Source organism: Neovison vison, chromosome 2 (assembly GCF_020171115.1).
Source record: "Neovison vison isolate M4711 chromosome 2, ASM_NN_V1, whole genome shotgun sequence".
Lineage (NCBI taxonomy): Eukaryota > Metazoa > Chordata > Mammalia > Carnivora > Mustelidae > Neogale > Neogale vison.
Window position 1 is genome coordinate 93,804,911 of NC_058092.1, and position 16,716 is coordinate 93,821,626.

Consider the following 16,716-nt stretch of genomic DNA (forward strand, 5'->3'; position numbering starts at 1 on the left):
ATAAATTATCCATGACTAAAACACTTAACAAACCGGGAATAAAGAAAAACTTGCCAGATAGAATACTACAGGCAAACACTATACCTGATGGTAAATAGTGAGATCAAGAATGAGGTGAGGGAAAAAGCTCTGGAAGGTTTCTGGGATACCAACAGTGTTCTATTTCTTAATCTAGAAGGCAGACACAAAGATGTGTCCTTTTTAATAATTTGCTAAGATGAACACTTATATTTTATATACTTTTCTGTATATATATTTCACATTTTACAAAAGGGTTTTTTTTTTAAATGGGAAAGACTAATTGAGATATTGTTATGGTCTGAAGTGTATTCCTCCAGAATCCACATGTTGAAGTCCTAAACTCCAGTTCCCCAGCATATGATTGTACTTCGAGACAGTGTCTCTAAAGAGGTAATTAAGTTATAATGAGGTCATCAGCATGGGCCCTAATCCAATATGACTGCTGTCCTTATAAGAAGAAATTAGGACACAGGACAGAAGAAAGACAGTGTGAAGACAAAGGGAGAGGGCAGCCATCTACAAGCTGAGAGAGGCTTCAGAAGAAACCAACTCTGCTGACACTTTCACATTGGATTTCCAGCCTCCAGAATCTTTTCCCTCTAGAATCTTAAACAACAAAAATAAATTTCTGTTGTTTAAGACATCAGTCTATGGCATTTTGTTATGGCAGCCATAGCAAACTTACAGATTTCTTCAGACATAAAAAGACTAAGAAAGTCTCCATCCCATAGACTCTTGACATATTAAAGAAGTTTAAACTCAACAAGAAAAGGTGTGAATAAAAGATACAATGATGAGCAAAGGAACTGGTTAAGTATATTGATAAATGAAGTCAACTACTGATAATAAAAAAAAAAAAACAAAAAAACCCCAAACCTCAGACTCTTTACTGTTTAAAAATGTAAAACCAGGGGCACCTGCGTGGCTCAGTGGCAGTGGGTTAAGCTGCTGCCTTCGGCTCAGGTCATGATCTCAGGGTCCTGGGATCGAGTCCCGCATCAGGCTCTCTGCTCAGCAGGAAGCCTGCTTCCTCCTCTCTCTCTGCCTGCCTCTCTTCCTACTTGTGATCTTTCTCTGTCAAATAAATAAATAAAATCTTAAAAAAAAAAATTAAAAAAAAAAAATGTAAAACCAGATAAATAACCCAGAAAGCAACTGGAAAGCTGGCAGAACAGACTCTCCACAGCCTGACATAGGCAAGAGACAACAGTGAAGCAGACCCACCCCCTCCCACTGCTCTTGGTAAGATCTCATCAAAGCAGTGCCACAAGGCTGACAGCGTGCAAGCAGCCCAGACAAAGGCCAGCACCTCTCCAAAGTGAATCCTGCTCCAGGGAGGGGAAAATAACCACACACACCAGTCTGACTGCGACCCCAGTTGGTCTGGGGGCAAGCAGCTGGTCTAACTGCAGGCCCCGCCCACCAACAAAAGCTTCTCAGAGCACAATGCAGGGAAAGCACCCTGCAGTTTGGTGCTACTTTATCTCTGGCAAACACCTGGTCCTACTCAACTCAACTCCAAGGCAGCCCTGGACCAGCCCACTAACAACACAGGCACCAGACTCTACCCACAACAGGCAAAGAGCTATCACAGACTGGACTGAAGGCAAACACAGCTTTGCCATGATGGCAGGACACCCCTATAGCAACACACATAAGAGACACCCCTGAAGCACTATTTTCTGGTGAAAAGGAGACACTTCTTCATAATGCCACTACTTCAAGTGCAGGAGACATAGCTAACTCTCCTAACACAAAGAAACAGACACAGTAATAAATATAATGAAGAGACAGAGGAGTATGTCTCAAATGAATGAGCAGAACAAAATCAAACCAAAAGGTCTATGTGAAGGAAAGATAGAAATACATCTAACAGAGAATTTAAAGTAATGCTCATAATGATACTCACTGAACTTGAGAAGAGTGCAGGACCTCCATGAGACCCTCCACCAAGAGATAGGGTATGTAAAAAAGAACCAATTAGAGCTACTGGACTCACTAAGTGGAAATAAAAGTAGACCACCTGGAATAAATACCAAACAAGAGGAAGTAGAAGGACAGACCAGCAATCTGAAGGACAGAGTAACAGGAAGTAATCAAGCTGAGCAGATGAGAGGGGGAAAAAATACACAAAATGAGAACAGACCCAGGGAACTCAGCAACACTGTCGAGCATAACAGTTGCATGATAGGGATTCCAGAAGGTGAAGAGCAAGAAAAGGGGGCAGAAGATTTGTCTGAAGAAATAATAGCTAAAAACTTCCTGAATCTGGGGAAGGAAGGAGAAATCCAGACCCAGAAGGCACAGAGAACCCCCAACAAAACCAACCTAAAGAGGTCTGCACCAACACACAAAGAAAATAAGATGGCCAAAAGCAGTGATAAAGAGAGAATTTTAAAAAGCAGCAAGAGAAAGGAAAGCAGTGACATATAAGGGAAACCCCAGATGGCTATCGGTGGGTTTTTCACCAGAAACTCTGCACATCAGAAGGGAGCAGCATGACAAATTCCAACTGCTAAAAGGAAAAAATCTACAGCTAAGAATACTCTATCTAGGGAGGCTTTCATTTAGAATTGAAGAGACACAGTTTCCCAGAAAACAAAAGTTAAAAGCAAAACTAGCCATGTCCTTGTCAAACATGCCATCAGCCTGTGGGTCCCAAATTCACAGTCCAATTGCCCTCCTGCCCAAGTCGGCATGCATGGCCTGCCACCTGCTCAATGCCAAGTCAACATGCCTTAAGCTCAGATGGCCAAGGGCTCAAACTGGCACTCTTGCCCTCAAATTCTAGACCCTATGCTCAAGTTTGTGCATAGAAGTTGGCATAATTGAAAAAAAAAAAAAAGTTGGCATAATTATAACAGCAGAATGAAGCAACCCAAACAGTGATACTAATTCTGTGGAATATATAATGGATAAAAGGAGTGTGCTAGGCTGAGAATATCTCCAACAAGCACATCAAAGAATAATACATACAGCATGATTCTGGTTACTAAAAGAAATAAACCCGGGAAAAATAAAACAAGATGAAATCAGAGAGCAAGACAAACCATAAGAGTCTTAAGCATAGGAAACAAACTGAGGGTTGCTGGAGGGGAGGAGGGTGTTCGGGGGTTGGGAAAGAGAACTGGATGATGGGGATGTGGGAATGGGGTACCTGAGTGACAAGCATTAAGGGGGACACTTGATGGAATGAGCTCTGGGTGTTCTATGCAACTGATGAATCACTCAACTCTACCTCTGAAACGAGTAATACTCTATGTTAATTAATTGAATTTAAGTTAAAAAAAAAAAAAAAGGAACCCCCCCCGAAAGTAAAACCAAAATACTAAGCAATAATAACGGTGGGAAAAGTATCCTAGGATCCCTGTTGAGCTCTAGAGAGTGAAATACTGGATGACTGAATATTGCGGGGTGGGGGGTAGTTCAACTAAGGAATAAAGCCTTGAGAAGACAAACCCAAGAGAAGGCAGTTAAGACTAATGAGAGCAGAACAAGAGGTAAAAAATGCAGTGTATAGAAACCAAGAGGTGCTTCATTTGAAAGAGGCATTAGTCAACAACAGTTTAGAGAAGCTGAAAAAAATTAAGTCTGGTGCAGGAGGAAGCCATTGGATAGCTTAGTCCATTCACAGGGAGAAGCCTAATTTTAAGCAGTGAAGAACTAAGTTGGTAAAGGGAGTCTCTGAACTGAGCAGAAGCTCGGAAAAGATGGCAGCATATGAAATCAAGGCTACAGAAAAGGTTTTCCAGAGGCAACAACGTTTTACATTCCTTCAAAACAGAAATGAATAAGGAGGGTTGGAAAGAAAGGTTCTAAAGCAAAAAGAAGAGAAGCTGGCAAAGTTCACCTTACCACCAGTATCAAGAAGACGGTGAAATGTTCCACTGGAAAGCCAGGAGTGTCACTGTGTGTCAGGAAGTTGCCACGTGGGAATGGAGATCAGGGAAAACAGTTCCCTAGGGAACATTATACAAAAGGAGATGAATCAAAAACTTTTCAAGCAGCTGAGTTTTGACTATGACTTTCACAGTCATGTTTTCAGGCTCACTACTTTCTCCAATAATGATCAGCAGAAGCAAAACTTATCCAGGACTAGAAGCTGAAGAAATGATGGAAGATCAGGAGGTGAGGCAGAAGGGGAACAGCTTCAAATTCAAGTCTCCTGACAAAATCCCTTGGTCACTAATTAAAGGCTGGAACTCCTTGAGAATTCTTACAGCCGATCTCACACTTCCTCCAAATAAAACTGCATCTAAACCTGCCGGGGATCTTGTTAAAAAACAGCTTCTGATTAAGTATGACGTGGGCCTGAGATTCTGCATTTCTAACAGCTCCTGGTGATGGCAGAGATGTTGGCCCACAGACAACATTCTGAAAGTGTTTAGGGAAAGTAACCATCCTGCATTGGTTAGGATAAGGAGGGCATCTGTGACTCTACTACTTGGTAGTTAGTAATAAGATCTCTCCTCTAGTTCTTACTTTTTAATCACCTTTCTCATCTGCTTCAGGCTTTGACACTAATATCAAAAATAGGGGGGTGGGAGCGATGGGATGGCTAGGTGATGGACACTGGGGAGGGTATGTGCTATGGTGAGTGCCGTGAATTGTGTAAGACTGATAAATCACAGACCTGTACCCCTGAAACAAATAATACATTATATGTTAATTATATATATGTGTGTGTGCGTGTATACACACACACACACACACACACACACACATTAGTGTTTGATTACTCTGTGCCAAACACTGTTACATACATTCATTCATTTAATTCTCCAAAAACTCTTGGCAGTAGGACAGTTATCTTCATTTTACAGATTAGGAAAACAAGTACATTGAGTAGAGAGCTACCAAGAAAGATCTCCAAGCAAACTCTCAGCTGAGTGGAAACAGGCACAGAGAAATTATCTGATTTCGATGAATTACATGTGAATGAGAAAGACAAGACTAACGAGTCAAATTCTATATTAACCCAGAAGTTGCATGGCACAACTGCCAGGAGTTCCCAATTTAGTCCGTTTCCCTGTTGAGTAGTTTGCGGGAGCCGGAGCTCTGACACTAGAGAATGGGCACCTCTAACAATTTCCCAGATGAGGACGATGACGCTAAACAGGGGATCACACTTTCATGGACACTGCCACGGAGAAAATACTTATTGTTTTTCACCACCCACTCATAAATCTGAATCTCTAACTTTTTACATTCATATCAGATTTGGAGTTTTAAAAAAATTCACTCCAGCCAACCGAGCTATTCCGCTGACGCCGTTTGCTCAAATTCTGCGTAAAGTTTTCCGAGATAACCAAAGCCCACACAATTCAGCGTTCGCTCGCGTCTGGCTTTGCACTTGCTTGTCCCTCTCCCCAGGCCGCTCTGTGAACCGTGTAACGCGACAGCAGCCCAGCTGCACCCGAAGATAAGGCGGCCAGTCGCCCGCTCATGCTGGCACCCGCAGCGCCGCTAAGTCCCCCCGCAGCCCCCCGAGAGCGCGGCCCCCGGCCCGGGCAGCGCCCGCGGCCTCCCCGGCGCCCGCGCCGCCGTCCGCCCAACCCGCTGGGGCCGAACCCGCAACGCGTCCGCCACACAGACACCCGACCGCGCTGACTCACGGATCGGTACTCCGCCTCCGTCTGGGAAAGAGAGACACCTAACCCGCCGACTGGGAAAGATGGCGAGCGCCTGCAGGCACCGTCGAGCGCGGGGCGTCTAGCGCGTCCTCATCCACTCGCTCGGCGTGCAGCTGGGCGTCCTTCCCGGGCCCGCGACTGATTGGCCCGCCGAGGGGGCGGGGCCGGGCTCTGCGGTCTTGCTTTAGGCCAGGGCTGAACTCTTACATGGAAGCCAGGTATGTACAGAGCCAAGTATGTACGAATCTTAGTATTGATTTATTTTGTAAATCCGAATGTGTAACCTTTGCATCCGTTATTTAAAGTAGGGTATAGGGGCGCCTGGGTGGCTCAGTGGGTTAAGCCGCTGCCTTCGGCTCAGGTCATGATCTCAGGGTTCTGGGATCGAGTCCCGCATCGGGTTCTCTGCTCAGCAGGGAGCCTGCTTCCTTCTCTCTCTCTCTCTCTCTCTCTCTCTCTCTCTCTCTCTCTCTCTCTCTCTCTCCCTCTCTGCCTACTTGTGATCTCTCTCTCTGTCAAATAAATAAATAAAATCTTTAAAAAAAAAAAACAACCTGACACTCTACCCATGTAAACAACAACTCATCATTCCCAGCCCACCCCAGCCCAGCCTTTTCCTGACCCCTGGCAACCACCATTCTATTTTGCATCTCTGTTAATTTGACCTCACTAGATTCTTAAGTATTTGTCTTTTTGTGGCTGGCTCATTTCACTTAGCCTAATGTTCTCAAGGCTCATCCCTATTCTAACTTGTCAAAATTTCCTTCCTTTCTAAAGGCTGAATAATATTTCATTGTATTATGTACCACAGTTTGTTTATCCATTGATCTGCTTACGGGCTTCTTGGTTGCTTGCACCTTTTGGCTATTGTGAGTAAAGTTGCTGTGAACGTGAGTGTGCAAATACATCTTCAAACCCTGATTTCAGTCTTGAGGGGTAAATGTCCAGAAGTGGGATTGCTGGGTCATATGGTAATTCTATTTTTTTGAAAACCACCATACTGTTTTCTACAGTGGGTGAGCCATTTTTTAATATGATTAGCAACAGTTTAATGAAGCCATAGTGTTTACAGGATTCTGAAATGAAAACAATGTAAAACCTGTCATAAAAATTAGTAAAAGATGCAAGGTAGAACTCATTTCTTTTAATTTTTTTTTAAAGATTTTATTTATTTATTTGACAGACAGAGATCATAGGCAGGCTGAGAGGCAGGCAGAGAGAGAGGAGGAGGCAGGCGCCCGGTAGAACTCATTTTAATACTGGTACAATGGCAGGGGTGCCTGGGAGGTTCAGTGGGTTGAAGCCTCTGCCTTCAGCTGGGATCATGATCTTGGGGTCCTGGGATTGAGCCCCGCATCGGGATCTCTGCTCAGCAGGGAGCCTGCTTCCTCCTCTCTCTGCCTGCCTCTCTGACTCCTTGTGATCTCTCTGTCTCTGTCAAGTAAATAAATAAAATCTTTAAAAAAAAATTCAAGAAATCGATTGGGCGGGGGTTGGTGGGGATGCCTGTGTGGCTCACTTGGTTAAGCATCTGTTTTTGGTTCAGGTGATGATCTAGGGTTCTAGGATCGTCTGCCACATTGGGCTCCTCGCTTGGCAGGACCTCTGCTTCTCCCTTTGCCTGCTGCTTCCCCTGCTTGTTTTCTCTCTCTCTCTGACAGATAAATAAAATCTTTAAAAAAAAAAAAAAAAGGAATTGATTGTGGGGTTTACCCACTGGACCACACCACCTCCAAGTAAACTGGAGAAAATAACACTCTAAATTGAAAGTCATAGACACTAAGGAAAAGGATATTTTTAGGTGTCAAGAGGTCTTTATTGAAATAATAGCACGGTTACACTTCTAATATCCTTTCCACTTGTATACAATAGATTAAAAATGCTTGCTACATACAGTGCACAGACAGTTCAATAATTAGAACCAACTCAACAGCATTTGAAATAAATAAAATAGCCTATTTAATAATTTAAAGTAAAATTACTGTACAATATGAAAATAAAGATACATAAATGTTAGGATCTACAATGCCATAGGAATAAAATCATTATTCTGCATTACACAAAACAGTGCAAGAAACAAATCCAAATAAGCTTTTGGAGTGCAAAGTTTAAATTTTTCCATTTTAAATTATCATGCAGACATAGCATTTCAAACCATGCTATAGTCTATGGCAAAGTTTTTAATTTTTAAGAGGAAAAACACTAGCCAGTAAATTTACTGTACCATCAAGTGTTGTATCACATAACGCCGCTGCTCTGCTTCTACAGTACAGTTTAGAAGGGAGGTATCTTGTTGCATTCAAAAAATTGAAATTAACAAGTTTCTGAAGCAAACATATTTACCTTTTAATCCTGAAACAAAATAATGTGACAAGATAGTAATTATATCCCTGGGTTTAAGAAAAAAGAAAAGGCCAATACCACATCATGAACTAAGAAGCAGTTTTCCATCCATCTTTAAACTCCATAATGATCCTAAGCGAAAATAACCAGGTAACTTCTGAGAGACATGTAAAATTCTGACCTCTAGCTGACAAGTGAGATAATATCATGGGAGTGTGAGAAAAGTAATTTCTGAACACCTATGTTTAACCTGTGTAGAACTTGGTTGCATTACATGTAATAATATGCTTAAAGTATAGTTCAATTTCAATGTGCATATAAAACTGTCATTTAGGCAAAGACCAAGGAATGCATTTAATACTAAACCGTAAACACATCGTCCACCTTGATGTGGAGCGCACACTGACAACATAAGAGCTCTTCCGCAGGCTTTGGCAACAAGACTACATATAGCAGGTCACAGCAGCACGAGCTCACATGGAAGACTGAAAGCACTGCAGAATAACACCACCCGACGCTTCCTATCAAAGGGATACATGGTAATAAGGGGCCTCCTCGTGCTAAGCCACTTTCCGATCAGTCTACGTTCTTCAGATTTATAATTTTCACAACTCAGTAGTCTGAAGTCTCTGTGCTTACTGCATAGATTGACACTGGGTGTACTCTATCCATTGTAAGTCCAGAGGGTTACAGTTCTGTCTGCAGAGGATGACAGGAAGGAAAGATCCTGGGTGTGCCATCGGCACTGAATCACTTTGTCTTTGTGCTCCCCCACCACCATGATAGGAAGCTGTTTAGTGAGATCCCCTAAATGGAAAAGAGAGAGACACTGATTTATAATCCAAAATAAGTATATGTCTAGATTTCACAGACTTCCCGCTACTTGAAGGCATTACAGTATACAAAGTCCTAAACTACATTAATACAGTTAAAGGTTTAAACAGGGATAAATTCTTTTAATACCTATGTTAAGCAGTATTTGGTAAAATATACACAGCAACATTTGACATAGCTGCCACTCTCTCCTTGATTTCTCTCTGACTTTAGTGCCACCATACCTTTGTTTCTTCGGCTGGTTTGCTGCTTCTGTCCCAGGAGGCAGCCTTTGCGTTTCCTGTTCCCTTCACACCCACTTCCTATGGAGTTTCGTCTAGTACCTTGGTACCATGGCCATTTGTGTACTTAGGAATCACACATTTCACTTCCATCCTTGACTTCTCATCTGAACTCCCGAATAGTATCCAAATAGCCATTCCATATCTCACTGGATTGCCTGATGGTCATCTTTATTTGTTTAAACCAAACTTGATTTTCTTGCCCAAACCTGTTCCTCCTCCTACCAGTTAATGGCACCATCTGGTTGCTCATGTCAAAAGCCTAGGAATCAGCATTCCTCTCACTCCCCTTATTTAATCTAAACAAATTAAAATATGTCCCAAATTCAGTCACTACTTACCACCTCCACCTCTACCACCCTAGTCTAAGCTACCATCAGTCCTCACCTGAACTGTTCCAACAGCCTGATATTCACACGTATATTCCATTCTCCCTACGTAACTCAAAATTACCTTTTAAACATATCAATAGATACCAGATCACTCCATTTTAAATATTCTCCTGCCTCTGATTTATTCTTGTCTCTCCCTCCCTTAGTTCTCTAAGTCCCAGACACATTGGGTTCTTGCAGTGTCATGAACATGCTGAACTCACTCATGCCTCAGCACGTCCTGGCCTGGCTTGTGCCTTCTTATCATTCAAGTCTCTACACAAATGGCACTTCCCTAAAGAGACCTACTTGAGCCTACCTAAAATAGCCTTCTCCATCCACACAGTCACTCTCTCCCACCCTTGCTAATTTTTTTTTAAAGATTTTATTTATTCGACAGACAGAGATCACAAGTAGGCAGAGAGGCAGACAGAGAAAGAGGAAGGGAAGCAGGCTCCCTGCTGAGCAGAAAGCCCAATACAGGGCTCGATCCCAGGACCCTGAGATCCTGATCTGAGCCGAAGGCAGAGGCTGAACCCACTGAGCCACCCAGGCGCTCTCTCACAGCAGGAAAAACCTGCTTTGGCCACTGTCAAAGAAGTTACTGCCTGTGTTCTCTTCTAGTATTTTTATGGTTTGTGGTCTCCCATTTAGGTCTTTAGTCCATTTTGAATTTATTTTTGTGTGTGGTCTAAGAAACTGATTCAGTTTCTTGCTTTTGCATGTTGCTGTCCAATTTACACAACACCATTTGTTGAGGAGACTCTCTTTTTCCCATTGGATAGTCTTTCCTGCTATGTCAAAGATTAATTGACCATATAGTTGTGGGTTCGTTTCTGGGTTTTCTTTTCTCTTGAACTATGTGCCTGTTTTTTTGTTTTTTTTTTTTTTAAGATTTTATTTATTTACTTGACAGAGATCACAAGCATGCAGAGAGGCAGGCAGAGAGAGAGAAGCAGGCTCCCTGCCGAGCAGAGAACCCGATGCAGGGCTCCATTCCAGGACCCTGAGATCATGACCTGAGCCAAAGGCAGAGGCTTTAACCCACTGAGTCACCCAGGCGCCCCCCTCGCTAATTTTTTAATAGCACTTAACCAATACCTGAAATTACATCATTTATTACTTATTTTTTATTTACCTCCAAAATGTAAGCTCCATCAAGGAGGAAGTTACCTTATTCATCTTTCTGTCCCTAGTTGATAGAAAATAAATATTTGCTTACTAAATAATTAAAAATAAAACTAGAGGCTGAAGACATAATTACACCAATTATACACTAAGTTTTTTTAATCTTTTATTTCTGAATAATGTGTTTATGGTGCCCTACTGATTTTTCAATTTTAGACATTGAATAATGTTGATAATCATCAAGCATTGAAATTGATAATCACTGAAAATTCTATTTTTCTTGAATTACTTCCATCCTCCCCTACTCTCAACTTCCTCTATCTAGCAAATATAGTTACATCATAATTTTTGTCTAGTTATTGTGTATATACATTATTATGAATATGTATATACACACTGTCCACAGCTGAACCACATAATGCATTATGGTTACATTTCCATTAAATTTTTTAATTGCAGTTAAAAACACATAACATAAAACTTGTCATCTTAATTACCTTTAAGTATATAGTTCAGCAGTGTTATGTATATTTACATTGTTGTGCGACCAACCTCCAGACCTTTTTCATACCTGAAATCTCCCTAATTTCCCCTCTCCCCAGCCCCAAACAATCATCATTCTACTTTCTGTTTCTGTGTTTGACTATTATAGATACCTCATGTAAGTGAAATTGTATAGTATTTGTCTCAGCACACTGACCTCAGGGTTCATCTATGTTGTAGCATGTATCAGAATTTCCTTCCTTTTTTAAGGTTAAAAAATATTCCACTGTCTGCATATACCACATTTTGGTTATTCACCTGTCAATGTTTATTTGGGTTGCTTCCATCTTTTGGCTATTATAAATAATGCCACTATGAACAAGGATATACAAATATCTCTTTGAGACCTTGCTTTCAATTCTTTTGAATATATATCTAGAAGTGGAATTGCTGGCTTGTATGGTATTTCTATTGTTAGTTTTTTGGAGGAACCACATACTGTTTTTCATAGTAGCTGCATCACTTTACATTCTCACCAACCATGCAGACAGGACTTAATTTCTCCATATCCTTATCTACACTTACTACTTTATATTGTTACTATTATTGTTTTTATAGTAACCATTTCCCCAATGATTAATGATATTGATCATCTTTTTGTATGTTTTTTGGCCATTTTACACTGTTTTTTAAAGTAGAAGCAAATAGGAGAACATAAAGCGTATTTTAACATCTGTCATCACTGAACTCAAAATGATTTAGTGTAGTAAATGTTTATTCTTTCAAATATTTTATTTTATTTAAAGATTATTTATTTATTTATTTGACAGAGATCACAAGTAGGCAGAGAGAGGAGGAAGCAGGCTCCCCCTGAGCAGAGCGTCCAATGCGGGACTCCATCCCAGGACGCCGGGATCATGACCTGAGCCGAAGGCAGAAGTTTTAACCCACTGAGCCACCCAGGCACCCCTCAAATATTTTAAAATTACTTAATAAAATAAGACTATTTACTTGATTTAATAATTTGCTACAATTCACTATAAGTACTATAAAACTAAAATTTGAAAATGTTACAAAGTTGATTATACCAGATTAACAACAATAACAAAAAGATCTAAATATTCATAAAAATCCAAGAAGACAGCACAGGCAGTAATTTTTTCCTCACACTGGTAGTAGCAATATTTTTTTAGATATGTCTTCTAAGGCAAAGGAAACAAACTACTGGACTACGTCAAAATAAAAAGCTTTGCACAGGAAAGGAAACAATCAACAAAACAAAAAGACGACCTACGCAATGGGAGAAGATATTTGCAAATGACATATATCTGGTAAAGCATTACTATCCAAAATACATAAAAAATATACACAACTGAACACTAAAAAGCCAAATAAGCCAATTAAAAATAGGCAGATGACATGAACAGACATCTAGACAGCCAACAGACACATGAAAAGACACTCAACATCACTAACCATCAGGGAAATGCAAATCAAAACCACAATGAGATATCACCTCACACCTGTCAGAATGGTAAATAAAAAACATAAGATAAAAAAGGTGTTGGTGAAGATCTGTAGAAAAAGGAAAGGAAACCTTGTGCATTGTTGCTGGGAATGCAAACTGGTATAGCCACTGTGGAAAACAGAATGGAGGTTCATCAAAAAATTAAAAATAGGATTACCATATGATCTAGTAATTCCATTACTGGGTATTTACCCAAAGAATTAAAAAACACTAATTCAAAAAGAACCCTTATGTTTATTATAGCATTATTTACAATAGCCATGATGTGAAAGCAATCCAAATATCCATCAGTAGATGAACAGATAGATAAGATGTGGTATACACACACATACACACAAATAATGAAATATTAACAAATATACATGATGTACTATTAGCCATAAAAAAATAAAATCTTGCCATTTGCATCCGTCCAAGATGGATGGAGGGTATAATGCTAAGTTAAATAAATCAGTCAGAGAAAGACATATACCATATGATTTCACTCATAAGTGAAATTTAAGAAACTAAACAAAGAAAAAAAAGAGACAAACCAAAAAACCAGACTCTTAACTATAGAGAACAAACAGGTTACCAGAGGTGAAGTAGGTGGGGGGGATGGGTGAAACAGGTGAAGGGGATTAAGAATACAATTATCTTTTATTTTTTTGAAGATTTTATTTATTTATTTGACAGACAGAGATCACAAGTAGGCAGAAAGGCAGACAGAAAGAGAGAGGAAAGCAGGCTCCCTGCTGAGCAGAAAGCCTGATGCCTGACTCAATAGGGGCTCAATCCCAGGACCCTGGGATCATGACCTGAGCCGAAGGCAGAGGCTTTAACCACTGAGCCATCCAGGTGCCCCAAGAATACAATTATCTTGAAGACCACTAGGTGATGTATAGAACTGTTGAACCACTATGTTGTATACCTGAAACCAATATAACATGTACACTAATTATACTGGAATTTAGAAAATAAATTTAAAAAGTTATATGTTGGGATGCCTGGGTGGCTCAGTTGGTTAAGCTGCTGTCTTCGGCTCAGGTCATGATCCCAGGGTCCTGGGATTGAGTCCTGCATCGTGCTCCTTGCTGGGCAGGGAGCCTGCTTCTCTCTCTGCCTCTACCTGTTTGTGCTTGCTCTCTCTCTCTCTCTCTGACAAATAAATAATAAAAAAGTATATGTGAATTTAAAAAAAAAAAAAAAAGGCGAGATCCCAAATAGAATAAGAGAGACTACAAACAAGAAAAGAGGTCAATCTCCCTCACCTTGTAGGTCTGTAACCTTTATTTTCATATCATAGGATCCTGTTAGCAAGTAGTGAGCTCCAGGAGAGAATCGAACAGACCGAACATCACTGGAATGAGGGTGATAACTTTGTACCATTCTTCCTCCTCTTATGTCATACAACATGCAGCTAGAATCTTCTTGTCCTGTGGCTAAGAGACGGCCACTGGGATCTACAGCTACAGATGCCACTGCACTGCCTGTATAAAAGAAAGAATAAAAGTTTCATATGGAAAAGTCAATACAGCTCAACTACAACAGCTAATTATGTTCACTGAACCGTACACTAAAAATTTAATGTAGCTTATCAAAACTGAAAGAAAAATCCAAATTAACATTCAACCAATAAACACTTACATCCTTTTTAGAGACAAAGTATGAAGCAAGATCCTATGAGAATGAGAAAGTTTAGTTTTTTGGTCACTTGGGAGAACCCCCTGGGATGCCATTACTTATAGTGCAATAGTGCAATAGGTGAGCCATTTTTTAAGTGTCAGAAAACTCCCACAAGCTTACAGTCTAGTTAGGGGAACAAGAAATTAAATAACAAAATGTGTTTTAGGACACAGTGTAGGAAATGTGTCTAAGCAACACACCAATAACTGCCAGTGGAAACTAGATGACCATAAGTGCTGAGTCCACTTGCTGCAGCCCTAAATCTAGACGGTGCATTTTTTTTTTAAGATTTTATTTGTTTATTTAACAGACAGAGATTACAAGTAGACAGAGAGGCAGGCAGAGAGAGGGAGAGGGAAGCAGGCTCCCTGCTGAGCAGAGAGCCCAATGCGGGACTCGATCCCAGGACTCTGGGATCATGACCTGAGCCGAAGGCAGCGGCTTAACCCACTGAGCCACCCAGGCGCCCTAGACGGTGCATTTTTAATGAAGGCAATAATGTCCGCCCAGGGGGTTGCAAAATGGTTCTCAGGGGATGAAAAAATCTTAAACATTAACAATAATTTGTAACCCTCCAAAGCTTAACCCCACCCAATAAAATCTTATTCCTATTATTTAATTTCTCTGGTTAGGAAAAAATTTAATTTCGTTTCTCTCCTTGCATGGAGAGGAACAATAATGAAATTAAAATTGAAGAACACTGCTCTGGACATGGTAAAGAGTCTGCACTTCAAGCTAGGAGCAATCAAAAGGCACTGAAGTACTGTGAGCAAGGTATGGTGGGTTCTGGCTGTTGTGCAGACTGTGGACTGAAGGGGGAAAAGTAGGAATGCAGAGACAGTAAGGAAGCTCTGCAGTGGTTTAACTGAGAGGTGGTGGTGGTGGTTTATCCATTCTGGAGGCTAAAACAATACATTTTGCTTATTAATTGGTTATTGGAGGAAAGGAGAGAAAGAGCCAGGGAGACTCTTTCCAGTACAAACAATAGGTGGTAGTAGCACTTAGGTGAGGAAGTCTGGGGCAGTTTGTTTGAGAAGTCATGACTCAGTAGTTTAAGACATGTTAAGTTTGACATATCCTTTAAGATATCCAAAAGGACATGTCAAGTAGGTGGATCAGAAATATGAGCCTGGGGGCGCCTGGGTGACTCAGTGGGTTAAAGCCTCTGCCTTTGGCTCAGGTCATGATCCCTGGGTCCTGGGATCAAGCCCCGCATTGGGTTCTCTGCTCAGCAGGGAGCCTGCTTCCTCTCTCTCTACTTGCCTCTCTGCGTGCTTGTGATCTCTGTCAAGTAAATAAATAAAATCTTTAAAAAACAAAAAAAAAAAAAACAACAGGCACATAGTTCAAGAGAAAAGAAAACCCAGAAACGAACCCACAACTATATGGTCAATTAATCTTTGACATAGCAGGAAAGACTATCCAATGGGAAAAAGAGAATCTCCTCAACAAATGGTGTTGTGTAAATTGGACAGCAACATGCAAAAGCAAGAAACTGAATCAGTTTCTTAGACCACACACAAAAATAAATTCAAAATGGACTAAAGACCTAAATGGGAGACCACAAACCATAAAAATACTAGAAGAGAACACAGGCATTAACTTCTTTGACAGTTGCCAAAGTAGGTTTTTCCAGTCTTCTGAAGCGAGGGAAACAAAAGCAAAAATAAACTACTGAGACTACATCAAAATAAAAAAACATCTGCACAGCAAAGAAAACAATCAACAGAACTAAAAGGCAACCCACGGGATGGGAGAAGACATTTACAAATGATGTATCTGATAAAGGGTTGGTATCCAAAATCTATAAAGCACTTATACTACTCAACACCAAATAATCCAATTAAAAATAGGCAAAGACATGAACAGTTTCTCCAATTAAGTCATACACATGGCCAACAGACACACAAAAAGGTGTTCATCATCAATTATCATCAGGGAAATGTAAATAATAAGATATCACCTTGTAGCTGTCAGAATGGCTAAAAGCAACAACATAAGAAACAACAGTATGAAGTTTCCTCAAAAAGTTAAAGATAGAACTACCCTACAACACAGCAATTGCACTACTAGGTATTTACCTAAAGAATACAAAAACAATCAAAGGAATACATTCATATAAAATGATACATTCATAGCAGCATTATCTACAATAGACAAATTATAGAAGTAGTCCTTTGGACTTCCAGTTAGTAAGGTGTCCATCGATTGATGAATGGATACACACACACACACACACACACACGCACACAATGGAATATTACTCAGCCATAAAATGAATGAAATCTTACCATTTACAATGACATGGATGGAGCTAGAAGGTATAATGCTAAGTGAAAAAAGTAAAAAATAAAAATACCACATGATTTCCATTCATATGTGGAATTTAAGAAACAAATGAGCATAGGAGAACAAAAGAAAAAGAGACA

The 16,716-nt window shown here is 40.4% G+C and overlaps 2 protein-coding genes across 9 annotated transcripts in view; both read right to left on the reverse strand.

Moving 5' to 3' along the window:
• CLCC1 (chloride channel CLIC like 1) overlaps nucleotides 1-5,730 on the reverse strand; it is a 28,623-nt gene extending 22,893 nt beyond the window's left edge. Inside the window, exons 1-2 of one of the 3 annotated variants that reach the window (XM_044238817.1) lie at nucleotides 5,637-5,730; nucleotides 3,877-3,980 (exon numbers count right to left, since the gene is read on the reverse strand). The gene's annotated coding sequence lies outside the window, so the exon portion shown is untranslated. Of the gene's footprint in view, nucleotides 1-3,871; nucleotides 3,981-5,636 lie in introns of all 3 variants that reach the window. The other 2 variants (XM_044238815.1, XM_044238816.1) reach the window with 2 other exon arrangements.
• A 1,718-nt stretch (nucleotides 5,731-7,448) lies between these two features.
• WDR47 (WD repeat domain 47) overlaps nucleotides 7,449-16,716 on the reverse strand; it is a 62,687-nt gene continuing 53,419 nt past the window's right edge. For all 6 annotated transcript variants that reach the window (XM_044238824.1, XM_044238823.1, XM_044238818.1 and 3 more), the window contains 2 exons: nucleotides 13,873-14,091; nucleotides 7,449-8,804 (listed from right to left, as the gene is read on the reverse strand). In XM_044238824.1, coding sequence (XP_044094759.1) covers nucleotides 8,662-8,804; nucleotides 13,873-14,091 — 362 coding nt within the window. In that variant the 3' untranslated portion in view covers nucleotides 7,449-8,661. The remainder of the gene's footprint in view (nucleotides 8,805-13,872; nucleotides 14,092-16,716) is intronic.